A 27,724-nucleotide genomic window follows, 5' to 3' on the forward strand; every position below is an offset into this window, starting at 1 on the left:
TTAGGTATAAGAGTAATTGTAGATTCGTAGAAGGAATTCGGTAGGGCTCCATCTGTTTCAATTTTGTGGAATAGTTTGGATAATATTGGTATGAGGTCTTCTATGAAGGTTTGATAGAATTCTGCACTAAACCCATCTGGACCTGGGCTCTTTTTGGTTGGGAGACCTTTAATGACTGCTTCTATTTCCTTAGGAGTTATGGGGTTGTTTAACTGGTTTATCTGTTCCTGATTTAACTTTGATACCTGGTATCTGTCTAGGAAATTGTCCATTTCCTGAAGATTTTCAAATTTTGTTGAATATAGGTTTTTATAGTAAGATCTGATAATCTTTTGAATTTCCTCTGAATCTGTAGTTATGTCTCCCTTTTCATTTCTGATTTTGTTAATTTGGACGCACTCTCTGTGTCCTCTCGTTAGTCTGGCTAAGGGTTTATCTATCTTGTTGATTTTCTCAAAGAACCAACTTTTGGTCCTGTTGATTCTTTCTATGGTCCTTTTTGTTTCTACTTGGTTGATTTCAGCTCTGAGTTTGATTATTTCCTGCCTTCTACTCCTCCTGGGTGTATTTGCTTCTTTTTGTTCTAGAGCTTTTAGGTGTGCTGTCAAGCTGCTGACATATGCTCTTTCCTGTTTCTTTCTGCAGGCACTCAGCGCTATGAGTTTTCCTCTTAGCACAGCTTTCATTGTGTCCCATAAGTTTGAGTATGTTGTATCTTCATTTTCATTAAATTCTAAAAAGTTTTTAATTTCTTTCTTTATTTCTTCCTTGACCAGGTTATCATTGAGTAGAGCATTGTTCAATTTCCACGTATATGTGGGCATTCTTCCCTTATTGTTATTGAAGACCAGTTTTAGGCCGTGGTGGTCCGATAGCACGCATGGGATTATTTCTATCTTTCTGTACCTGTTGAGGCCCGTTTTTTGACCAATTATATGGTCAATTTTGGAGAAAGTACCATGAGGAGCTGAGAAGAAGGTATATCCTTTTGCTTTAGGATAGAATGTTCTATAAATATCCGTTAAGTCCATTTGGCTCATGACTTCTCTTAGTCTGTCGACATCACTGTTTAATTTCTGTTTCCATGATCTGTCCATTGATGAGAGTGGGGTGTTGAAATCTCCCACTATTATTGTGTGAGGTGCAATGTGTGTTTTGAGCTTTAGTAAGGTTTCTTTTACGTATGTAGGTGCCCTTGTATTTGGGGCATAGATATTTAGGATTGAGAGTTCATCTTGGTGGATTTTTCCTTTGATGAATATGAAGTGTCCTTCCTTATCTTTTTTGATGACTTTTAGTTGGAAATTGATTTTATTTGATATTAGAATGGCTACTCCAGCTTGCTTCTTCTGACCATTTGCTTGGAAAGTTGTTTTCCAGCCTTTCACTCTGAGGTAGTGTCTGTCTTTGTCTCTGAGGTGTGTTTCCTGTAGGCAGCAGAATGCAGGGTCCTCGTTGCGTATCCAGTTTGTTAATCTATGTCTTTTTATTGGGGAGTTGAGGCCATTGATATTGAGAGATATTAAGGAATAGTGATTATTGTTTCCCTTTATATTCATATTTGGATGTGAGGTTATGTTTGTGTGCTTTCATTCTCTTTGTTTTGTTGCCAAGACGATTAGTTTCTTGCTTCTTCTAGGGTATAGCTTGCCTCCTTATGTTGGGCTTTACCATTTATTATCCTTTGTAGTGCTGGATTTGTAGAAAGATATTGTGTAAATTTGGTTTTGTCATGGAATATCTTGGTTTCTCCATCAATGTTAATTGAGAGTTTTGCTGGATACAGTAACCTGGGCTGGCATTTGTGTTCTCTTAGGGTCTGTATGACATCAGTCCAGGATCTTCTGGCCTTCATAGTTTCTGGCGAGAAGTCTGGTGTGATTCTGATAGGTCTCCCTTTATATGTTACTTGACCTTTTTCCCTTACTGCTTTTAATATTCTTTCTTTATTTTGTGCGTTTGGTGTTTTGACAATTATGTGACAGGAGGTGTTTCTTTTCTGGTCCAATCTATTTGGAGTTCTGTAGGCTTCTTGTATGCCTATGGGTATCTCTTTTTTTAGGTTAGGGAAGTTTTCTTCTATGATTTTGTTGAAGATATTTACTGGTCCTTTGAGCTGGGAGTCTTCACTCTCTTCTATACCTATTATCCTTAGGTTTGATCTTCTCATTGAGTCCTGGATTTCCTGTATGTTTTGGACCAGTAGCTTTTTCCGCTTTACATTATCTTTGACAGTTGAGTCAATGATTTCTATGGAATCTTCTGCTCCTGAGATTCTCTCTTCCATCTCTTGTATTCTGTTGGTGAAGCTTGTATCTACAGCTCCTTGTCTCTTCTTTTGGTTTTCTATATCCAGGGTTGTTTCCATGTGTTCTTTCTTGATTGCTTCTATTTCCATTTTTAATTCCTTCATCTGTTTGATTGTGTTTTCCTGGAATTCTTTCAGGGATTTTTGCCATTCCTCTCTGTAGGCCTCTACTTGTTTATTAATGATTTCCTGTGTTTCCCTAAGTGTGTTCATGTCTTTCTTGAAGTCCTCCAGCATCATGATCAAATATGATTTTGAAACTAGATCTTGCTTTTCTGGTGTGTTTGGATATTCCATGTTTGTTTTGGCGGGAGAATTGGGCTCCGATGATGGCATGCAGTCTTGGTTTCTGTTGCTTGGGTTCCTGCGCTTGCCTCTCGCCATCAGATTATCTCTAGTGTTACTTTGTTCTGCTATTTCTGACAGTGGCTAGACTGACCTATAAGCCTGTGTGTCAGGAGTGCTGTAGACCTGTTTTCCTCTCTTTCAGTCAGTTATGGGGACAGTGTGTTCTGCTTTCCGGCGTGTAGTTTTTCCTCTCTACAGGTCTTCAGCTGTTCCTGTGGGCCTGTGTCTTGAGTTCACCAGGCAGCTTTCTTGCAGCAGAAAATTTGGTCTTACCTGTGGTCCCGAGGCTCAGGTTCGCTCGTGGGGTGCTGCCCAGGGGCTCTCTGCAGCGGCAGCAACCAGGAAGACCTGTGTCGCCCCTTCCGGGAGCTTCAGTGCACCAGGGTTCCAGATGGTCTTTGGCTTTTTCCTCTGGCGTCCGAGATGTGTGTGCAGGGAGCAGTCTCTTCTGGTTTCCCAGGCTTGTCTGCCTCTCTGAAGGTTTAGCTCTCCCTCCCACGGGATTTGGGTGCAGAGAACTGTTTATCCGGTCTGTTTCTTTCAGGTTCCGGCGGTGTCTCAGGCGCAGAAGTACTGCCGCTCCTGGGCCCTCCCCCACGGGAGCCCAGAGGCCTTATACAGTTTCCTCTTGGGCCAGGGATGTGGGCAGGGGTGAGCAGTGTTGGTGGTCTCTTCCGCTCTGCAGCCTCAGGAGTGCCCACCTGACCAGGCGGTTGGGTCTCTCTCTCACCGGGTCTGGGAGCAGAGAGCTGCTGCGGGCCGGGATCCGCGGGTGTGGGACTTCCGGTAAACACAGACCGTGCCTCCTAGAGAAATTCTGCTTCCGTGTCCCAAGCTCACCAGGCAGCTTTCTTGCAGCAGAAAATTTGGTCTTACCTGTGGTCCCGAGGCTCAGGTTCGCTCGTGGGGTGCTGCCCAGGGGCTCTCTGCAGCGGCAGCAACCAGGGAGACCTGTGCCGCCCCTTCCGGGAGCTTCAGTGCACCAGGGTTCCAGATGGTCTTTGGCTTTTTCCTCTGGCGTCCGAGATGTGTGTGCAGGGAGCAGTCTCTTCTGGTTTCCCAGGCTTGTCTGCCTCTCTGAAGGTTTAGCTCTCCCTCCCACGGGATTTGGGTGCAGAGAACTGTTTATCCGGTCTGTTTCTTTCAGGTTCCCATCATTTTTTTTCTTAAGACATACAGTAATCAACATGGTTCAACATTAAACTAAGTAGTAAATTAAGATATTCAATATACATGTCTTTGCCTCTCTTGATTTATTCTTTAGAGTTAACTATTTATTTTAATTAATTTTAGACTTATTTATTTTATGTATGTGAGTGTTTTGCCTGCATTTATGTATGTGCACCTCATGTGTACCTGATGCCCACAGAGGACAGAATGTGTTGGATCTCTTGGAACTAGAGTTATGTATTACTGAGGGCCACCCTGTGGGTGCTGAGAATTGAACTTGGTCCTCTGCAAGAGCCACAAGTACTCATAACTGCTGAGCCATCTCTCCAGCCCCAATTGAACCATTTTTATGTTTCTCCTTTACTCTTCCTTTTCCTCCCTTCCTCTCCTCCCTTTCCCTCCCTCTCTCCTCCTCCTCTTCCTCTTCCTCCCCTTCTTCCTCCTCCTCCTCCATTTCTCTCCTCCCTCACTTCATCCTTTTAAAAATTTATAGTTCATAATTGAACCCCAGGGTCTCACATTGAGCAATAACCCAAGCCTTTAAGAAGTTTTTGTTTTGTTTTGTTTGTTTGTTTGTTTTTTGAGATCAGGTATTCCTGTTTAGCTCAGACTGGTTTTGAACTCCTGAACTCAAAGCGGTCTTCCTGCTCCAGTCTCCCAAATCCTAGAATTACAGGTGCACACCTCTCCATACAACTTGGATAGTTTTGTTAATCAACCAGTGTGTGTGCATGCATGTGCGTGTGAGTGTGAATGTGTGTCTGTGTGTCTGTATGTTTTAATGTAAATGCAACCAGATGCCAATGTTGCCTTAATTTCTTCCCTTTATGGATATGGTATGTCTCTGTGTGTATGTATGTGTAAACACATTATAGAAGATTAGTTACTTTACATATAATTCTGTTCCTTGATAGGAACATTTTCCACATTGGTGCAATGAGAGAACTCATTTGGTTTTCACATCTGCATTGTTTCCTACTGGGCAGGTATAAAGTGTTTATATGACCATCATCCTATTGCTTTTGACTTATCTTTGTACTTTTCTGTTATTAATTTTTTTCTCAATGCATGTTTGACATTACTTTTTACATTTCAGCGTGACTCTGTCCTTTATTCCTTGGAATTACATTCCTAGTTAAGGGCCATTGCAGTTTGGCAGAGTGGGAGTGCCTGTGTTCCCAGCTACTTGGGAGGTTGGGGCAAGAGGATTACTTAAGCTCTGGTGTTAGAGGCTAGCCTGGGCAACACAGGGATGGCCCTGTGGAAGGAGGTGAGGGAGGGAGGGACGGAGGGAGGGAAGGAGGTGGAGAGATCATTTTCTGGGCGTACTGGATTTCTGCCCACATGATGGAACTAATTTTTCTGCAAATTTTTAGTGGTTCGCCATGTGAGTGCAGTGGGATCTCATCTATCCTAACCAATATAATAGTCCATTGTATAGATTCTGTCTTAAACTTATGCAATCAATCCTTTTGGGGGCCATTTATGGTTTTCCTACCTTTTGACATTTAAAAAGAGTTGTAGTAATTTTTCTTTTTTTTTTTGTGCCTAGGTCTTCAAGTATATGATTCTTTCCGAGAAGAATCTTTGGGTCAAAGCTTATATATGTGTGTGTATATATGTTATTTTAATGTATTCTTAATCAAAATGGAATTTTACTGCTTTCCCTTTTCCACCCCACATATATTATCTTTTGATAGCATTCTCTGGGTATCATTTAGTAGTAAGACCCAGCTGTGGTTGCTTATGTCTTCAGTCCTACACTTGGAAGGCTGAGGCAGGAGGATTGTCTTAAGTTTTGATGCTAGCTTGGTCTCAAAACATACAACAAAACAAATAAAGCTTTGGTAACTTTCAAGAGAAAAATCATGCCTAAAATTTTAATCTGAACTTCTTTGATGGTTATTGTTTCTGCATATTTATTTGGAAATCTTTTATTATCATTTTTCCCTATTTTTATATTAATGGTATTGTAATTTGTCCTTTTCTTATTGATATGAAGAAATTAATCCTTTTGTGGTTGATATTTTCTATGCTTACATTTTGTTTGTTCTCTATATTTAGTATTCTGACTATAATACAGCATGGGAAAGTTCTATCTGCTTGGCATTTTGGGTGCAACCTATTTTTGGGTATCTTTCCCCTTAGGGTTGGGAACATTTCTGCTATGCCTCCAACATGCCTTGAACATGAAGTTCCTCTCCTTCTCCTGTGCCTAGATTTGTTTTTTAAATTATGTTCCACATATCTGGAATGTTCTATTCATGCTCTATTACTTGATCTATCTTTGGTGTTGTCTGAATATTCCAAATCCTCCACCTTGTCTTCAGGCTCTGATATCCTGCCCTCCTCTTGGTGGTGTCGGCTGGCGAGTCTCTCCAACTTCTACGACATATTGAAGTGTTCATTTCCAGGTTTTCAGTTTGGAATTTTTCAAGTATTTTAAAAACCATGTGTATGTATTTATGTTTGTGTGTACATTGTGCACACAAGTGCAGCTGTCAGCAGTGGCCACAAGCCCGTGGAGCTGGAGGCACAGGAAGGTTTAAGCTAATGGTCTGGGTGTTGGGAACTTTCTCTGTCTTAAGGGCTGAGCCATCGCTACTATTCAGGGTTTCTCTTAATTAAATTACTACAATATTAATTTATTGTATGCTGTATTGGCTTCCTCATGTTGTTCATTTATTTTTATACTCTCTCAAGTCAGTTCCTGAGCTTGTGTTCTGCTTCATTTCCTTGAATATATTTATAATTATTCTTTGGAATCCTTTCTTGGGATCTCATCTAATTCACTTTGCAGGCCATCCTATGGAATTAGTAATTATTGGTGGAGTCAGGTTGTATTTAATTTACACAGTCTTTATGTTGTTTTCTACACTCGGTTTTGCTATCTTACCAATGGAAGTGTCTGCTGTACTCAGGAGGGGGCTGGGCTTTAGTAACTCTAGGTGTCACTTTTGTCTGCTAGAGGGCACCAGGCTCAGTCCCAGACTTCTGCAGAGTAGAGACTGTCTCCCAAACAATTACTGTCAAAGGGAAGGAAGGCTCACTATGAATGTGCACGGTCAACCAAACAATCGTTTAAACGTTAGTTATTTTAGGAAGTAGTACTTTGTACACTGTAGGTGTGAGTGAGAAGGGAAAAAATCAGAGTAAGACTAGTAGTTTTGATGCAGTAAGGAAGGTGAGGAAGGAAATGCAAATACATGAATACTTGGGCAGATAGGGAAGTGGGAAAGAGATGAGGTCACTCCCATCAGCTCCACTGTATGGCTGCTTCTCACACACACACTCCTTTTATCTCGTAACCATACAGATAGAAAACACAATGTGCTGTTCCTGCAGATGCTCACATGTTCCTCATTCCAGGGGCTGTGTCCTTGCATTCTATGGTTCAGCCGTTCTGGGGTGTGGAGTTACCTGTGGCCCTTTGGTATCAGGATTCTGAGTAATTTCCCCAGCTGCTGTGTGTCCCTTGTGAATGACCTCATCTTTTCCTTCTTCTTTCTTAGCTATTCACGGAACCACACCTTTGACACGTACATTGGGCAGGGCTATGTGATTCCTGGGATGGATGAAGGCTTACTGGGTGTCTGCATTGGAGAGAGGCGAAGGATTGTGGTCCCTCCTCACCTGGGCTATGGAGAAGAAGGAAGAGGTGTGTATTACCTGCCCTTCTCACTAACTGGCTACTTCCACATTGCTCAGGTCAGCACGTCTAGAGATGAAACAAGGAATCTAAATCTAGCCTAAGACTCCGCCCCACTGATGGTTTTCTTTTCTAAAGCTGTTGGTTTGCAACAGTTTCCTATCTCCATATTCCTTTTCTTTCTGACAAATGTACCCTCTGCAACCACTAATGAAAGAACAGTGAATTCTACCTTGTTTCACCAATTGTTAACATTTTACTAATATGTAATATATATTTTTATTTTAATTTTACATGTATGAATATTTAACCTGCTTGTATGTAAGGGTACTGTGTATGTGTGTCGTCTGAGGAGGCCAGGAGAGGACACTGGATCTCTTGAAACTGGAGTCACAGAGCGTTGTGAGCTGCTGTGCTGGGAACTGAACCTTGGTTCCTCTGGAAGAGCAGCCAGTGTTCTTAACTGATGAGCCATCTTTCTTCCAGCCCCAGGATTTACTATACTTTTAACTGTGTTTGTATTTCTTTCTTTATTTTAAATAAGGTGGTTGAAAGTAAGTGTAACTTCACTCCTGTTTTGTTTTTTATCTTACACATTAAGGAATGCCCCCCATTTAGCTGTACAATTCAGCAACATTAGTAAATTTAATGAGTTTTGTAGTAGTCACATTAATTCTCAGAACACTTATGTCACCTTATAAACAAAGTACCTTTAAAGGCTGTAGAAATAGCTAAGTGTGGTGGCAGAGGCCTGCAGTCCCAACACTGGCGGTGGAGGCAGGAGAGTCAGAAGTTAAAGTTATTGTTGGCTATATAAGGAAGTTGAGGCTAGCCTGAGCTAAATGGGACCTTGTTTCAAAAACAAAACAAATCAAAACAAACAAACAAAAACAGACAAAACAGATGCAAGTAATATATGTTAGCTTTAGGATTTAAAAAAAAAAAGCTAAGAAGATAAATTATACCTCCAAATCTCCCTAAATCACACCAGAAGTTAGTGCTACTGAGAGACATATCACATCAAAACTGCCCATGAATCTGTGAATATATGCTTATTAAAAGGGCATTTGCTGGTTTGATTAAGGACTTTTTTTTGTTGTTTTGTTTTTTCCTTTTTTTTTAATCTTTATTAACTTGAGTGTTTCTTATTTACATTTTGATTGTTATTCCCCTTCCCGGTTTCCCGGCCAACATCCCCCTAACCCCTCCCCCTCCTCTTCTATATGGGCTTCCCCTCCCCATCCTCCCCCCATTACCGCCCTCCCCCCAACATTGATTAAGGACCTTGAAGCAGGAAGGGTGTTCTGGATTACTCAGATGGCCCTGAGATGCTTTGAGGGTCTTTGAGGGAGTCAGGATGTCATCTTGGGGAGAAGTCAATAAGCTACATTTAGACTGAGGAGGGCGATGGTCAGGATTCAGGTTGCCTTTGGTCAGAGGAAAAAAGGTACCTCTCTCTCCTGAGGTCTCCAAAAGGAGCACACCCTGACAGTGCCTTTAAATTACCCTGCTGACTTCCAGGACTGTGTCTGTTTGTTTGTCCTCTTCCCATCTTGTCCTGTTCCCTCCCGTCTTTCTCGTATCTTCCCCTTCCCTCCTCTCCTCTCCTCTCCTCTCCTCTCCTCTCCTCTCCTCTCCTCTCCTCTCCTCTCTTCTCTTCTCTTCTTCTCTTCTCTTCTTTCCCCTCCCCTCCCCTCCTTTCCTTCTTATTGTTCTGGGCACAGAACTTAGGGCCCGGTGTGTCCTAGGCAAGTGCCTTACTGCTATGCTTCATCTCCAGCCCAGTTTTTGTGGTTTCAAGCCCCCAAATTTGTAGTAAATTTTTATTCCAGTGGTAGATATTTCTGTACTTTTGGATATGTGTGTTAAAGTTAAAGTTATGTGTATATAAGTTAAAGGAAAGGTATGTACTAAATATGAGGTCCAAGCCTATTGATATGGCTCTGTGGAGGTAGAGGCAGGGGAATTGAGAGTTCAAGTCCAGCCTGGGCTACAGAGGTAGGCCCTTTCTCAAAGATAGAGAGGAAAATAAAGACATACCTACCTATCTATTCACACTGAAAAGGAGGTCACCTTCTTATCATATTGTGTTGTACTTCTTCTCTTTATCTGGTTTGTTGTACATAGTATTTAATATTTAAAACTTTTTCATTTTTTTCTCTTGCATTATTTTTTGCTGGCTTGCTTAGATTTCCTTAGGAAAAGTTGGTAACAGTTGTTATCATAGTTTTATACTCTTTTTGCTGCTAGACTTCTGACTGACCTCATTGACTGAATATGCTCACTTCATTAACCCTCTTCTGATTTCTATTCACATATAATGTGAATCTTGGGAATTTTTTTCCAGAGGTTTCCTCACAGAGGATTCAAGACATATCAAGCTGGTTAGAAACTAGAGAGTACAACTGAGAATTTTTTTTTTTTTGGATCATAAAAGGTCATAGCTTAAGGAATATGAGCTGGAGCCAGGTGGGGTAAGGTAATGCATCCTGTAATCTTAGTACTCAGGAGCAGAGGCTGAGGCAAAGGCTTTGGAGTTTAAGGCCACCTTCCCTGTCTTTGTTACCTTCTATTGCTGTGAAAGACACCATGACCAAGGCAGCTTGTAGAAGAGTTTATTTGGGGCTTACAGCTTCAGAGGGTTGTAGTTCATGATGGCAGTGCAAAGGCATGATGCCATGAACAGCTAAGAGCTTAGATTTGTAAGTAGGAGGCACAAAGGGCTACCTACAAATGACATGGACCTTTGGAACCTCAAAGCCTGTCCCTTGTGTCACACCTCCTCCAACAAGGCCATACTTCCTAATCCATCTCAAACACTTAGACCCACTGGGGATCAAGTACTTAAACCATTAAACCTAACTAAGTAGTGACTCTGAGGCCAAACCCTACATGAGATCCTGTCCCCCCCAAAAAGGAGAGAGAACCAATGTAGAGGGAGAGAGGAAAAAAGAGGAGGAGGAAGAAAAAAAGAAAAGAAAAAGATGAGGGATTTACTCAGTGTTAAAATGCCTGCATAGCATATATGAGGCCCTGGCTTCAATCCTTAGTAATGAAGTGAATAAAGGAATGGATGAATGGACAATTAAATGAATAAGTAAATACATAAAATAGCTCTTACTTTGTGTCCTGTTTAGAGTTTTGATGCTACCATTTTATACTGTGCACAGAAGTGCCTAGTTTCTGAGCATTCTTATTTCATTATGACTTGAAGAAGAATCCTTCCTGTCTTTTAAAAAAAAGAACACACTGATGAAAACCATTTGTTTACAGTATTCTTTTTCCTTTTGGCTGCCCATCAAGAATGAGACTGAGCATGGCCACAGAATTAAATGGTGCTTTTGGAAATATCCAAAGAGGCTGCTCCATCTTCAATCCCACATTATAGTAGGGGAGGGCGCCTTGAAGTGTAAAACCCAGGTGCTCTGGGTCAGCACACAGTGGCTTTTGGGAGGGTTACGTAGGACTTCATGGTGATCCCTGAAGCACTGGCCCAGAAACAGGTGAGGAAGCAGTTATGCTTAGCTTGTGGCTTCCTTTCAGCACACTGGAGTGCCAGGTACTAACAGGGTCACTGTAAAATCTATGGCACCAGTGAGCCTCTCGTGGTGGTCATGGCCTCTGCTGACATTTTGTTTTGTTGAAGCTGTTTCACCTCAAGGGTTAGGAAAAGCAGAATAAGATTTCCGGATGTTTGGGCCTTCTTTGCCCCCTTCCACATTCTGTGAGGACAGCCCAGGAATTAGGACTCTTAGGTGTGTTCTTCTGAAGGGTGGGTTTCTTGTTATAGAAGGAGAGCTTCCCTGTGGCTTGCTGTTCCCCCAAACTGTCTTTTCAGTAATTTTTAGAGGAGAGTGAGGAAAATAATTGCTATCTTACCCACTTGTCTCTAGGACTGTGTGCATGTGTTGTTGTATATGTGTATGTGCACATATGCATGTCCACTGGGTGTTGCATGTGTTGTATATGTGTGTGCACAAGTGCGTGGGTGTGCACACTGGGTATATGCATGTGTTATGTATGTATGTGCACATGTGTGTGGGTGAGCACATTGGCTGGAGGCCTGAGGATGAATCAGGTGTCTCTTTTTTCATTGTTCTTCCTTTTGTTTTTTAGACAGAGTCTCTCTGAGCCTCAAGCTCATTGATTTAGCTAGGTGAGGAGCCTACTGGCTTTGGACTGGTATTGTAGGCATGCATTCTATGCCCAGAGTTTTACATGTTCTTGGGAATCTGAACTCAACTTATCAGGCCTGTACATCAGGCACTTTGCTGACTGAACCATCTCCCATACCCTTCTTGGACTTCTTGTACAAAGACTCATGGAAAACTGGAAATAGTTGTGGATAGTATTTCTATATTAAGACGTATTGCAAGTTTGAGGAACAGAGTTGATCCTTAGCACCCACATAAAACAGCCAGCTATGATGGGTTTAATGTATGTATCCAGGAGGCAGAGATCCCTGGGGCTGGCTGAGTGAGCCTAGATGCCTTTGTTGAGTTCCAGAACAGTTAGAGATCCTATCTAATAAAATAAAATAAAATAAAATAAAATAAAGGAAGGAAGGGAGGAAGGGAGGGAGGAAGGGAGGAAGGAAGGAAGGAAGGAAAAGTCGATGGTGCTCTTGGATCAGTAACACCTGAGTTTGCCCTCTGGTCTGCACACCTGTGCATGCGTGTGCGTGTACATGCACAGCTCTACATAGAAGAAAGCATTACTATAATTACTGTTCAGATAAGATTGTACGACCCATTAAAGTGGAACGGTTTGCTTAAGGCCACAGAATGGAGCCACAATTAGACCCAGAACTTTATTACGCATCTGTGTCACAGGGCAAGTCCCCATTATGCAATGAATTGCTGGTTTCCATATGTAGTGAACTGAGAGTTCAAACTAGAAGTTCCGGAGATCTCGAGGGGAATTAGTGAGGAGCAGGAAGTAGGTGAGTTTTCTGCTGGGCCAGGCAGCCAGCAACCTTTGTGTCTGCCTTGCTGGCCTCTCTGGGGGGAAAGTCTTGGGTTCAAGCTCTGTTCTCTGGCTTTATAGGCCAAGAAACTTCATTTGATGGTCCATCACAGATGCATTGAGTAATCTCATGCCCATGTTCTGCTTAGGTGTTGGGAAACCTATTAGAGAACAAGACAAACAATAACTCTGCCCACACACAGCCTGCATCCTCACTGATGGCCACACTAACATGTTTATCTCTGAGTTAACTAAGCACCTGGGAGACTGACACACATTAACTTCCTAGAAGCTGACAAGCAAGCCTGGAATTAAAATGGAACTCACTGAGTGGGTGTGAATCTGTTTCTCAGCTCACCAAGATGTTTGCGTCAAAGACGTTGACTAAGTCATCGGCAGAGCGCTTGGTGAATTGATGGCAGGTCTGGGAATGTGCTGGTCTGGAACCTATTCCATTTTCTCCCGTAGCAGGCCCTGTTTCCCATTGCATCATTAAGGGATCATTTTATTTACATTAATCAAGTTTAGTATCTGCCTGCTTATACATCTATGTTGGAGAAAGGTTAAGTTAACCACGTGTCATTAACACAGTCTTTCTTTCTCTTGTTTTTTGAGACAGCGTATCACTGTGTATCCCTAACTGGACTGAAGTCACTCTGTAGACCAGGCTGTAACTAGAAGTTACAGATATCCACCTGCCTCTGCCTCCCAAGTTCTGGGATTAAAGGCATGAGTCACCATGCCCAGCCATAGTTTTTGTTTGTTCTTCTCAAGCCCAGAGGTTCTTGAATGTTAGTGCAGATGGGAATTACTTATAGCTTTACAGAGTGTTGTGTGGCAGGGGGCTAGGACTCTGCATTTTTACCTGGATCCAGACAAGATTAAACCACTGCTAAAGTCACAGAATAAGGGTCAGGCACTGACGTTTTTAATTTTACTTTTAATTTTTGAGACAGTGTCTCTCTATGGAATTCAACCCTCAGTTTCCCCACCACTGCTTAAATTATTTTAAAGTTTTGTGTGTGTGTGTATGTGTTTCTTTCTTTTTTCCTTTGTTTTAATGAGTATTCTTTTAAAAATTAAATTTATTTATTCACTTTACAATCTAATATCAACCCTTCCTCCCCTCTTAATACCTCATCATGCAAGTCCTCTCTCTCATTTCCCTTAGAAGAGGAAGACCCCCCCATGCCACCCCTCACCCTCCCCCCCACTCCACTTCCATCCCCCACCCCACACTTCCTACCCTGCACATCAAATTAATACAGGACGAGGCACATCCTCTCCCACTGAGGCCCAACAGGGTGTCCATTTAGAGGTGTGGGCTCTGCAGGCAGGTAGGCAACAGGCTTAGGGACAGCTTCTGCTCTAACTGTTTAAGGTACCCACATGAAGTCCAAGCTACTCATCTGCTACATGTGTGCAGGGGGCCTCGCTCCTGCCCATGCTCACTGTTTGGTGGGTTATTCAGTCTCTGGGAGGCCCCTAAGAGTCCAGGTTAGTTGACTCTGTTGGTATTCCTGTAGGGTTCCTGTTCTCTTGGGGTCCCTCAACTTTCTCCCAACTCTTCCATAAGAGTCCCCAAGCTCTATCTACTGTTCGGGTGTGAGTCTCTGCATCTCTTTTGATTGGCTGTGGGGTGGAGGCTCTCCGAAGAGAGTTACATTAGGTTCTTGTCTGCAAGCATGATGGAGTATCATTAATAGAGTCGGGGATTGGTTCTTGTCATATGGGCTGGGAGAAGTTGAAGCAGTGGTCATTCCCGCAGTCTCTGTTCTTGGTCCCTGCACATCTTGTAGGGAGGATACATTTTGGGTTGAAAGATTTGTTGGGTAATTTGCTGTCCTTATCTTTCCACTGGGAGTCTTCTCTGACTACAGGAAGTGGCCACTTCAGGATCTTTATCCCCCACTGCTAGGAATCTCAGCTACAGTTCCCCCTTAGATTCTCTGAGGCCTCTCCTCATCCCAGATCTCTGGCACATCCCGGAGATTCCCCTGCCTCCCAGCTGATCTCCCTTCTCTCTCCCCTGCTCTCCCTACATATTATCTCCCCACACTTAACCTCCCCATCCCCTCTTCCATCAACCTCCATTTGATATCTATTTTTCCCCTTTCTGAGAAAGCTTTAACCAGCCTCCCCTGGGCCTTCCTTGTTCCTTAGCTTCTGTGGGTCTGTGGATTGTAGCGTGGATAGCCTATACTTTATGGTTAATGTCCACTTATAAGTGAGTACACACCATGCATGCATGTCCTTTTGGGTCTCGGTTACCTCACTCAGGATGATATTTTATAATTCCACGTCTCCATTGCTGGCGGGGGTGCAAACTTGTACAACCACTCTGGACATCAATATGTTGGTTTCTCAGAAGATCTGGAGTAATTCTACCACTCCTGGGCATATACTCAAAAGATGCTCCACCATCCCACAGGGACACTTGCTCAACTGTGTTCATAGTAGCTTTATTCATAATAGCCAGAAACGGAAAACAACCTAGATGTCTCTCAACTGAAGAATGGATAAAGAAAATGTGGTATGTCTACGTAATGGAATACGACTCAGCCATTAAAAACAAGAACATCATGAATTTTGTAGGCAATGTGATTTTCTTTTGAGATATACATTTGTTTTCATTCTGCAAAGGTGAAACATTACATCATTTGATTTTTTTTAAATCACATGCTCAACACGTTTACTTGTTAGACAGGGTCTTCTTGTGTAACACTGGCTGACTGGGGTTTGCCGTGTAGATCAGGTGACCTTAAACTGAGTTGTCTGCTTGACTTTTGCCTCTCAAGTGCTGGAGTAAAGGGTTGGTGGAGCTTATACCATTCTCGTTCTGACCATTTGAAAGCTTACAATTCAGAGGAATTAAATGTATTTACAGTGTTACTAGGGTTGTTGGAGTCAAAGCCTGTTCTCAGGAAGCCCTGAGAAGTTAGGTTCAGAGTCATCCCCAACATACCACAGAAAGATAATAATTGACGGAGTGCAGAGAAGTGAGGTTCATTGAGAGTAGTCACACTGGGAAGAGAAACAGATCAAGAAGTCTGAGAACCCCCTCCCATGGGTCCATCTTCAGTGGCTCTGTCGAGGCTGAGGTTGAAGTATAAGGCAGGAGTTGTGTGTAACTAAGCAGACCCGGTCAAGGTGTGGTTCTGCCCATCACTGACTAACTGTTGTAGTTAGAGCCTCTGCCAAAAGGTGTTTTCTTTATCATTATTAACTTTATTAATAGCTGATGCGGGATAAGTCAGGAAGAGCCACCCTGTGTGGAAGGCTGATTCAGGGATCCTTTATACAGGACATGATCTGGAGGTCTGTAGTCTACACAATAAAACCCTGTCTTAAAAAAAGTGTAAAAATGTTGATCATGTGAGTGTTTAAAAAAAAATGTGTGTGTGTGTGTATATATCAAATAATGTAATTCGCCATCTTTGCAGAATACCAAAAAACAAAACAAAACAGAAACAAAATCCCCAAAAGGTATATACTCAGAGATACTATCTCAAAAAGAAAAATTAATACCCAAGTGTCAGTGCCTGATCCCCTACTGAGACTTTAACAGTGGCCCCAGTCTTGTTTGGATTCAGGTAAAAACGCAGAGACCTGGCCTGCTGCCACCCAACCCTCTGTAAGCTGTAGGTAATTCTTATCTGTACCAACATTCAAGAACCTCTGAGTTTGAGAAGGACCTGGGCTCCTGTGTTCCTTACCCGGACACACCTGCGGGTCCTGCGGTGGGGAGTGCGCAGTGTGTGCTGGGCTGAGCTTGCTCACTGACTCCCTGGGTCTTGCCTTCAGGGAGCATTCCTGGCTCAGCTGTGCTGGTGTTCGACATCCACGTGATTGACTTTCACAACCCTTCGGATTCCATCAGCATCACTTCCCACTACAAGCCTCCAGACTGCTCGGTGCTGAGTAAGAAGGGGGATTACCTCAAATACCACTACAATGCCTCACTTCTGGATGGCACTCTGCTGGACTCCACGTAAGGGTAACTGGGACCCAGATGTGGAGGGAGCCTTTGGTAATACCTCCCACTGTCTTCCTCTCGTCATCCGATGCTGGGTAGGAGCTGTTTGGTGCAACCCTAGTGCAAGCCTTCTCAGTGCTCGGTGCATTGTTATAGAATTTCCTGCCACTGCTCTTCCCTGCTCTAGACTGTTCTTACTTGGCAGAACTCTCTTTCTCAGCCAGATCTATATTTAATAACTAAACCCTTAGAGTCAGATGCAGGGACAAACACTCATAATTCCAGTGCTTAGAAAGCTGCAAAGGGAGACAGAAAGTTAGAGGCAAACATGGATGCATAGTGAGCCCCTTAAGTAAGAGCCTGAGTCGAGTCTGCTACACAAGGTTTCCTTTGTCCTAGGCTATGTAAGCACACCACTGCTGGGCCTCTCTGCTTTTGTCCTCACTTACATGTCCTCCCTGTTTTCAAAAACATTCCTGAATTCCTGGGAGGAACACTGCTCCTGCTTCTTCAGTCTCCTAACACTTTCTGTATTTTTAATCCTCCAGCTTTAAGTTATTTTTGTGTCTGTTAAGATTTGAATTCTTTAGGGACACCTGATTTCTTATTCATAGTTTTTCTTTTGTTTGTCCAGAGTATCTGTAGCACTAAAGGATTATTTTATAAGTGTTAGTTGATAGAAATAAACCTGAAAGTCATAAAATAATGTAAAGACAAGTTTGCTTCCCGTGACTCTGAATCTCAAGTGTGTCTGGAAATTGATTCAGTCTTCTCTGGGAAAAAATGATTTTCAGACTTTATATTTTTGTATAAGAACATCCACTTTTATGCTGAGCCTGATTTAGGTCTGAGTCCAGAGTTGGAGAGCTGTTTGTCCTGAGCGTGAAGGTGCCTCTCTTTTAACTGTCACTTTGTCTGGGAGTCTGGCTTTGGACTATGAGGTCCTGCAAACTGTGGCACATTCAGTGTTATTCCATCAAATCCAAAACTCTCTTAGTATTGGAAATACTATTTTATGTCTCTCTAAAAACACAGAAGTGTTGCCCTGTCAGTCAGTCATAGTCACAGAGCTGTTAAAATGTGCAGGGAAAAATATCACATTTTAGAATTGATGAAATATGTCCTTAACCTCAGTGGCTCTGAGTCACAGAGATCAGACCTCACAGAGCAATCCCAGCCACTGGTTGTGAAAGTATTCAGAGGCAGTGGGAAGGATCAGAGAGCTCACACATGTGAAAATGGCCCAGCATTCAGTGCTCCTGTCTCGGCTCTGCTGCTCAGACCAAGAAAGGGGACATGGGGCTGGGAGACAAAGAAATTCCTTCTTGTCTGTGTAGGTTATGCATCTGAGGGGCAGAGATCAGACTTCCTGCATTCTGATGTTTGGTGGAATCACCATATTCTTATGGAGCAGAAGCCATGGGATGCAGGAAACCTGCTTTTTAAGGAAAAAATTGCGATAAAAATTCCTTGAGAGTCATTTGTTACCTGTAAATTCACAGGCAAGAGCCGTGGCTACACATCCTTGCTGGCCTTTGTGTGTGTGTGTGTGTGTGTGTGTGTGTGTGTGTGTAAGATTCCAAATAAAGGAATCATGGGAAGGATGGCAGGCAACTATGCTCCTGGCCACCTCAAACCCTACATGGGTACAAGCAACACAACAGTTCACTGGTGTGGGTGGTTGTTATCAAGGCAAGGGGTAGCTGCTTCTCTTACTTGGGTTTCTATGGCTGTGATGAAACATTATGACCAAAACAAGATAGGGAGTGTCCTAGTTAGGGTCTTATTGCTGTGAATAGACACCATGATCAATGTAAGTTTTATAAAGGACAACATTTAATTGGGGCTGGCTTACAGGTTCAGAGGCTCAGTCCATTATCATCAAGGCAGGAGCATGGCAGTGTCCAGGCAGGCATGGTGCAGGAGAAGCTGAGTTCTACATCTTCACCTGAAGGAAGCCAGGAACAGACTGAGCATCCCCAGGCAGCTAGGAGGAGGGTCACCAAGCCCACCCTGACAGTGACACATTTCCTCCAACAAAGCCACACCTTCTAATAGTGCCACGCCCTGGGCCAAGCATATGCAAACCATCACAGAGAGGAAAGGGTTTATTTGGCTTACACTTCCACATCACTGTTCATATTGAAGGAAATAAGGATGGGAACTCAAGCAGGGCAGGAACCTGGAGGCAGGAGCTGATGTAGAGGCCATTTGACGACGACCCTGCAGGTGTTCAGGCAGGGAAGTGAACCAGGAAGAGATGACAATGAAAACTTGGTTCAAGGGGCTGGAGAGATGGCTCAGTGGTTAAGAGCACTAACTGCTCTTCCTGAGGTTCTGAGTTCAATCCCCAGCAACCACATGGTGGCTCCCGACCATCTGTAATGGGATTCAGTGTCCTCTTCTGGTGTGTCTGAAGACGGCAACAGTGTACCCATATACATAAAATAGATAAATCTTAAAAAAAAAAAAAAGAAAGAAATCCTTTAAGAGAACAACTTGGTTCAAATTGACTTCATGAACCCAGATCACGACTTCAGGGAGTCTAATACAACAAATTTAAACAGTATAATTTGGAGAAAAGTTTCTTTTAAAAAAAGTTTCTTGATGTCATACAATCCCTGCTGCACAAGGAAGTATGATCACATCTTGAACTTCATTCAGAAACTTGTCATTTCTTCCAAGATGGGTTTTAGAGGTATGCTCCCTGGACTGACTTCAAGGCCCCGGGAAGGTTGTAGCCTGCTCTCAGTCTCTCAGTCATACAGATAATGTAGAAGTCATTGGGCTATTAGCCACCCCTGGTCATGGTTGTGGGAGCTTGGGAGAACTTCTGGCTGTAAAAGTCATTTAGATAATTAGCCACCTATGGTCTTGGTTGTAGGAGTTTGATAGGGTCTCGCCCAACAGATAACACAGGTCGCCAAGCTATTAATCACTTCCAGGTCCCAGCTTTCTGGAAGAACAGGTTATGTCCTTCTTTTGAAAGAACAGTCCGGGTGCTTAACATTCCTGGGTTCCCTGGTGATCTGTGGGTTCATGGTTCCAACAGTCATGGTGGAGGGTTGCTGCTTACTTGCTTGGTCCTCCAAGGCTCAGGCTGCTTTCTTATAGAATCCAGGGCCACTTTGCCCAGGATGGTATGACGCTCAGTGGGCCGGACCTGCTCCAGTCACTCCCTGATTAAGAAAATGCCTTACAAGTTGTCTGCAGCTGGATCTTACTGAGACACTTTCTTAATTGAGGCTCCCTTTTCTCCAGTGACTCTAGCTTGTGCCAAGTTGACATAAAACTTGCCAGCACGATGCTGCTTCGAGGAGAGATAGAAATTTCAAAGGGCCACGGGATAAGGATCCAGGAAGCAGGAAACCTGGGGTCAGGGTTAGGAGAACGTAAGGCATGAGGATGGTGCTTGAAAATCTCACAAAATAAGTAAATAAACAAAAGTATGAGACCCCAGAGAAAAGTAGCAATGGAATTGTTTGCTTAGAGGATTCTATTAGGCTGTGTGTTACAACTGGGTGTTTGTTATGGCATAAGCAAGGTCTTGACTATTCTGAGACTCAGAGACCTGTACTACTTCCAGCTGGGACCTGGAGAGGCAGCCAGGAGACTGCTGGTTGCTGAGAGAGGCTTGACAGCCAGTAGGTCAGAGGTGGCTCCGTCACAGGACTCTCCCGAGGACATCCTGTGCTGGTGTTGGCTCTGGGTCATTTTCTCCCCAGGTAGGATAAGCACATGGTCATCTTGGGTCTGCTGAGCCATCAGAGGGCCTTGGGAAGGAGAGAAGGGAGTGGAGATCTTGGCCTGTGGAGGCTGGGAGGTCCCTAGGGACTGTAACCTGAAGGAGACGTCTGCTCCTTGTAACCACCTGGTGATAGGCACCGAGGGATGGCAGGATATTTCTTCTTTGGGAATGAAGAACATAATCACTGTCATTTTGCCATTTGAGAAGTGGTAGATTTTTAGTCATGGCTGAGGCTATGGGGCCAACTTCTTTCCCCATGTCCTCAGGATCCCTGAACTTTGTGCTTAATGGAATTTTAGCAGGATCAGCACCTCCCACTTTTTCTTTGCTTTCCTGTGGGTCAAACATATTTATTATTGACTGTTACTATCTCTACACTCTGGACAGAGAAACCAAAGGTACATTTCCCAGGTCAAATGAAGCAGCAGACCCAGGATGCTTTCAATGCTCTGAATGTCTGGGCCACTTCTCTAGTGCCAGAACCAGGCTTCTAACTCAGGCCTTTAAGCTAAGGTCCTGAACCTGGTGCTTGCCTGCTAGCACTTTGGAGTCTGAGAGAGGAGGATCAGAAGTTTGAGGTCATCCTGGACTATAAAATTATTTCAAGACCATCCTGAGCTGCATAGTGTTTTAAAATAACATCAGTAACATAAAATAAAACTCAGGCTCCCAACTACACTGTATGTACTATACCCTCATAAAATGCCTGTCTATAGGCAAAGAATTTACTCCTTGGGGACACTGTAGAGTCAGCTGTCACCAGGAATGTCCACGTAGCTCAGTGTTCCCACTTTATATTTTCCAGCATGCCTATAGGATCCCTCATGGCAGTAAGGCCCCACGCCAGCTCCTGTACTGTGGAACTGTTCCTCTGTCATTTATGTCTTTGCCAATTCAGAAGCAGGCAGGCTGGTTGTTTTGCAGTGTGTCCCGCCGCGGGTCGGTTTGCCATTTGTTCGGGACTATACGTCTTTCCTAGAACACCCTCTGCCTCCGCTGATCGGTACTCGATTCCTCTCTTTTCCAGGTGGAATTTAGGCAAAACTTACAACATCGTGTTGGGATTTGGACAAGTCGTGCTGGGGATGGACATGGGTCTCAGAGAGATGTGCGTGGGAGAGAAGCGAACAGTGATCATCCCGCCCCACCTGGGCTACGGAGAAGCTGGCGTGGGTGAGCGATAGTGTTCGGGAGTGCTGAGAAAGTCACCATCTGAAGGCATGGGTCAGAAGTATAGCTTCCACGTTGAACTGAAGGGTTTGTGGGTTCTGTTTTTCGTTTGTTTGATTTTTAATTAAGAAAACTTCAGGAGTTTTGAGCATTGTTTTTAGTTAAAGACCTTGTAAATTTTGTTCAGATTCCCATTACACTGTCCCTGACTTCTTGAGAAAGAGTCAGCTCCAAGAAAACACACCACTGGTCTGCAGCTTTATCTGGCCAGGCCCTACGGGAGGGCTTTGGGTGGTTTGGGGTTAGACTGCCTGATTCTTAAGAACTGTTTCCTGGGCCAGGTAGGGCGAGCAGGCCATTGCTGTGCACTCCTCTGCAGCCTGTGAGTCAGCCAAGAAGATGCTGTAAGGCAGAGGTTGCTTTTGAGCTCTGGGAAAGTCAGCCTCTGCCTCACTGCCGTGGTGATATTTTACGTGATTATTTTGTGATTCCTGAATATTCCTTCATGGTGTTTTTACACTGCTGACAGCTGGCAGGGTAGTGCACCAGTTTGTAAAAGTGATTGGTATGTTAGGGTGATTTCATTTTTTTTTTTAAGAAAAAACTTTAAAAAATATATCACTTACTGTCTCTTCCTCTTATTTATCCCAGAAAAAAAAAGTCTCAAACAATATGTATGTATTCTTTAAGATTTTTCTTAGGGCATATAATTATATCATATAGTAAATATAAAATAATAGTTTTGTGGAAAATTGTGTGCTTGGCATGTGTGAGGCCCTGGGTTTAATCTCTAGCACCAAAAAATGAATTTCAAAATATAATTTATGGGCTGGAGAGATGGCTTAGTGGTTAAGAGCACTGACTGCTCTTCCAGAGGTCCTGAGGTCAAATACCAGCAACTACACGGTGGCTCACAGCCATCTGTAATAAGATCTGATGCCCTCTTTTGATGTGTCTGAAGACAGCTACAGTGTCCTTATATATAATAAATAAATCTTTAAAAAAATAAAAAAAACCAAAATATAATTTATAATTTATAACAATATATATTATATATGTATATACATACTCATATACTTATAGTGCTACTTTTGAGTCTTATTGTATATACTGACCTTGAATTGGAAATAATTTTTAGGCATCAGTTATTCTCCTTAAAGTTCAGCCATTAAGTTTATCCTAAAATCCTATAATTGGGGTTGGGAGACGTCTCAGTGATAGGGTGCTTGCTGAACATGTGTGAGGCCCTGGCTTGATCTCCCACACCTAAAAGAAAAAATGGTTCTACAACTATTGTTCCTACCGATGGCTTTTGAATATTTTGTTTTTACCAAAACAAAACAAAACAAAACCCAGTAAAGAATATTTTTTTTCTGGGCTTGTTACTTTTGGCTTTCTGAAGCAACATTTTACTATGTAGCCCAGGTTGGCCTCAAACTTTCAATCTTCTTGCCTCAACCTTCCAAGTGCCAGAATTTTAGGTCAACATACTTGGCCTAACAATTGCATTTTCGTCTTTCATTTTGAATTCCATATAACCATAGAATTGACTCACTTATGTAAGTGCATGCTTGTGTGGGTCACATGTATTTGTGAGTGCATATGTGTGCATGTGTGGGGCCAGAGGCAATTCTGAGTGTCTTTCCTTAGGAGACATCTACCTTGCTGTTTGAAGCAGGGTCTCACGCTGGCTTACGTGAGCTACAGTGGCTGCGTAGCCTGGCCCAGGGGTCTGCCTGTCTCTGCCTCTTCCAAGGCTGGGATTAGGAGGGGGTGCTACAATGTCTGACTTAAATGTTTTATTTAACTTGCATTTATCTATTTATTTGTTTGTTGTGTGTGTGTGTGTGTGTGTGTGTGTGTGTGTGTGTGTGTGTGTGTGTGAGAGAGAGAGAGAGAGAGAGAGAGAGAGAGAGAGAGAGAGAGAGAGAGAAGGTACATGCTACATGCTGTGGTGTATGTGTGGAAGTCAGAGGCCAAATTTTGGATTAAGTTTTCTCCTAGCATGTGGGTCCTCCTGGAGATCTTACTCAGGCCCTTAAGTTTAGTGGAAAACACCTTTTTTTTTTTTTTGCCAAGTCATTTTGCCTGCCCATGCCTGACATGGGCAATGGGAACTAAATTCAGGCCATCTCCCTAGCCTCTCCATTTAATTTACATGTAAATTAAGACTCAGGTTTCATGAAACAATAGTCATCCTTGCTGTATGGGGTATTCAGGGATCTAGTTTATTTTATTCCTTAAAAAGAAAAAAAGTATTATCCTCTTTTAAGGAGCAAAGAAATGAAAACGCTGGAAAGACGTATCAAGACAATATGGAATAATTATGTAATATATAATAATTATTCATGACTTCATTCGGGCATTGGCACTACTCTAGCTGGGAACTAGTATCTTTGGGTATGGTGGCTAGAGGCTGGGGAGGACAGCGCAGGTGGATGGTCCCAACCACCAGCCTGCATTAACACTGTGTTCCTTCTACCTGGTTGACTAGATGGAGAGGTTCCTGGCAGTGCCGTCCTAGTGTTTGACATTGAACTGCTGGAGCTTGTGTCTGGCCTCCCGGAGGGCTACATGTTCATATGGAATGGTGAAGTGTCTCCCAACCTCTTTGAAGAAATCGACAAGGATGGCAACGGAGAAGTCCTCCTGGAGGAGGTAAATGACCTTTGTAGGAGGGCCCATTATTCAGGCGCCTCCTGGGGGCAGGGGTCCATTTACTGTGCTGAGGGCTGAGGACGGAGCTGGCCATGCAGATCTCGTGTAATGGTGGTAACTGGCACGTGTGCTTTACACACATTGTCACATGAAAGAACAGAGCTCCTGAGAGGTGAGGGGATGTCTCAAATACACAGATCTGGAGTCAGTTTCCAGTCACTGGTCGCTCGCTGTTTCTCCACGTTTTCCAGCTCCACCTTCAGGACAGCCATGTGAGCAGCATTCTAGGTTTTAGAAGAACCCGCAGAGAGTAATTACCCAAGGTCTCAGCTCCCCAGTGTTTGAGCAGGGGCCACAGCTTCTTCGTGGAGCTGAGCACTAGTGGTCTTTTGTCCTGTCATTGTGCATGAATTAGGGCCCAGGCTCATTCCCTTCTGCTTTCTCAAGCACAATCTCCAGTTTCACCCCTTTGTCTTCCTACCCCATCAGCTTTTCCTAGACCTGGTTTTGTTTGTTTTTCTCTAGTCTCCTTTGTGTTTGAGACCTAGTCCAGTGTGTTGCCCAGGCTGTCCTTGAACTTGGGATCCTCTTGCTTCAGCCCCCCATGTGTTGGGGTGATAGGCACATACCACCATGTCCAGTACAATTAGTTCATGTTGTCTTGATGTCTTTCTAGTGTTTCCATTTCTATGCTACTTTTATAGCAGAACCTCAAGAGACTTGTCCTGCTTTCCTCTACTGCTCCGATTTTGTTTGTGTGTATGTGTTTTTAAATGCATTCTTGTTTTTATTTGTTCTTTTGTTTTGGGATGAGGTTTTGCTCTGTAGCTGAGTCTGGTCTTGAACTCATGGTCTTCTTGCCTCGGCCTCCCGACTGCTGGAAATAAAGGTAGGCACCATTGTGCCTGCCTTTATTTTGCTTTTGTGAGATAGGTTCTTCTCTTGCCCAGGCTAGCCCTGAATATCTGAGTTCAAACCATCTCCCTTCCAAGTAGCTGAGACTTCAGCTTCCCGTTGTGACTAGCCCTCCATTCTGTATGCATATGGATGTCTTGCCTGCGTAAAGGTTTGCACCAGGTTTATTTCCACATCTTGTATTCTTATCACCTGCTTTACTAGCCCTACCCAAAGACCATCTCACCCAGAGCTTCTCCATGAGCCAGTCATAGCTCCTGGCTTCTCACGACTTGCAGAGACCCATCTCAAAGCCTCCCTCTGGCTGTCAGGGCCTTCGCCATTTGCTTGCTACCACCTCCTCACCAGCTTCTCTCTTTGCTTGGGCGGTCCATTGCATGTGTTCTGAGAACCCACGAGGCAGGCTTCCACCCTCTGAGCCAACTGTTCTTCAGGCTTAGAACAGACTCAGCTTAGAGAACTGTCTGGCTCATTCCCCGACTTCCTTCAAGTCTTTGCACAAAGTCTCCCAGGTCTCAGAGGTTCTCCTCTGACCACCAAATTTATTGTTTCAAATCCCCTCCCTAGTTAACCTTATCTTGCTTTCTCTTGCCTCACTCTCTCTTGGTTGAACACTCTATTTTATAACTTAAAGTGTAATTTACTTATCCTATTCATGTAGAATGCCAGTATCACAAGAGAAGTTCTGTTTATGCAGTATCCCATGACTTTAGAATGATGCTTGGCACATGGTGGATGCTGGTAGGTTTTGATTGTGAATGAATGAATGTGTGGGTACAACACTATTTTTGGAGGGGGTAGCCTCAGGTGGGAGGCTAAAGCTGTTCTGGTGGCTGAAGCATATTGGATACCTTCATCCCAAGGACTCTTGAAGTAACAGGCACCCAAGGAATCCAGAGGATAGCATCAGATCCCCTGTGGCTGGGAGTACAGGTGTTTATGAACTACCCAACATGAGGCCTGGGAACTAAATGCTCTTAATTGGTTATCCATATCTCCAGTCTGCATCTAAGAAACCCAGGTCACGTCATTCTCAAAACAACTTGGTTTTAAAGTACAGATTCTTATATTTTTGGTTGTGAGCCTAGCCTTTAATGGCTGAGCCATCTCTCCAGCCCAAGCACAGATTCTTATTTGTCAATCTTCCCACTCTCATGCTGCAACGTTTCAGGCTTGGTTCTGCGTGCTCAGCGCTGCCATTCTCACATTTGTCCTGTCCCTTTTCCAGTTCTCAGAGTACATTCATGCCCAAGTGGCATCAGGAAAAGGGAAGCTGGCTCCCGGTTTTAATGCTGAAATGATCGTGAAGAACATGTTCACCAACCAGGACCGGAACGGAGATGGGAAGGTGACAGCTGAGGAATTTAAACTCAAGGATCAGGAAACCAAACACGATGAACTGTAAGCCTGACACGAACCAGTTTGTGCCTAGGAGTGCATGACACCAAGCGACCTGTCGTGGCGGAGCATGCTGTCAAGGTGTGAAGATTTCTAGGAAGGTTTGAGAGTAGCCAGTAATAGGTGGGCCATGTAGTACCTGGTGCCCATGTTGAGAACGTGGGTGGGTTTCCAGTGACAGTAAAGAGAATCTGTATAGAGCACCTTGGCATAGGAAAGCCTGCAGCACCAATCGTATTTGTAAGTCTTCTGGAAGGTTGTGATCCTAAAGGAAAATTATTTCATAGAAGATGTAGCTGTCATGGAAGAAATGACAAGTACCCAGGTGTCTACCTAAAGAAATGATTTGTTTTTAAATCTTGCTGGTGTCTTAAAAAATGTTCACTACGGGCAGAAAGATAAAGGGTACACGTGTTCCAGCAAGATTCATTGACAGCAGCCATTGCTCTTTTCAGTGTTCTGCACAATCTCTGGTTATACCAGGGCCTGTGCAACAGCCACCCCCTGTCACCGTCCCTATAAATCCATTTCATGCTTTCCAGTTCACTCTCTACACTGGCAGCCCTCCAATTGTAGTGTCTGTCACTTAAAGGTTAACAGGAGTCTCTTGGACAGGAAAAACACAGACCAAATGGAAGCTGTCTTAGCTCCCAAGTAGAGGGTTTCACCTGCAGTTGCTACATAGGCTTATCTGTTTGGCTCTTCCTTATCTTTCGGACACTATCCCATAGGGCTCTTTCTCTCTCTCTCTACTCTGTATTTCTTTGGATAGATACATGTAGGACTGATGGCTGGGTCTCACTGGTCAGCCAACAGAAAATTTTACTGTGACTAAAGTGTATGTGTTATCCCAACAAATGAAGGTGACATTTTCTGCCACCCATTTGTGTCTTGGAGGGTAATTTGGGGTCTCCTGCTGTAGAAGAGCAATACTGTTATTCAGGCCAGCCCATTCCCACACCATGTGGTAGCCATGTTCCTGCCTTATGTCCTCGGTTCCCAGTGGTGTTGGCACTCACCCTGAAGTAATCAGGAGGTTTCCTTTTGAAATGACCTTTTTACAAATTTGAACTGTTTTGTACTGATATTGCCCTGAGGTAGTTCATGCAAATGCTGTGCACTCATTCAGTGGAATTATTGTTGGAAAACTGATCTTTTTTTCTGATATAAAGTGTTGAATCATATCATCTGGCTTTATGGTGTTTTATTTGAAGGTCTAGAGGACCTTAAGAGAATGAATGCACTGTGTGGTTGAAGTCCCCTTGACAAAAACTTGGCAGGATAGCATTGCATTTATTGCAGAGCATTGTGAGTGGGGTGGGGGTGGGGAGGAAGTACTGGCAGGAAACTCACTCGATAAGCTTATTGAAAGGGCTATTTACAGGTGAGGGCAGGGCTCAGGGCAGCAGAGAATGCTGA

General features: G+C 43.5%; 1 protein-coding gene across 1 annotated transcript in view; it reads left to right on the plus strand.

Moving 5' to 3' along the window:
- Fkbp9 (FKBP prolyl isomerase 9) overlaps nucleotides 1-27,489 on the plus strand; it is a 57,275-nt gene extending 29,786 nt beyond the window's left edge. The window contains 5 exon segments of the mRNA NM_001007646.1: nucleotides 7,339-7,484; nucleotides 16,245-16,431; nucleotides 21,192-21,337; nucleotides 23,829-23,992; nucleotides 26,136-27,489. Coding sequence (NP_001007647.1) covers nucleotides 7,339-7,484; nucleotides 16,245-16,431; nucleotides 21,192-21,337; nucleotides 23,829-23,992; nucleotides 26,136-26,312 — 820 coding nt within the window. The 3' untranslated portion in view covers nucleotides 26,313-27,489.
- Nucleotides 27,490-27,724: the final 235 nt, after the last annotated feature.

This window comes from Rattus norvegicus, chromosome 4, assembly GCF_021556685.1.
Source record: "Rattus norvegicus strain SHRSP/BbbUtx chromosome 4, alternate assembly SHRSP_T2T, whole genome shotgun sequence".
NCBI classification, from domain to species: domain Eukaryota; kingdom Metazoa; phylum Chordata; class Mammalia; order Rodentia; family Muridae; genus Rattus; species Rattus norvegicus.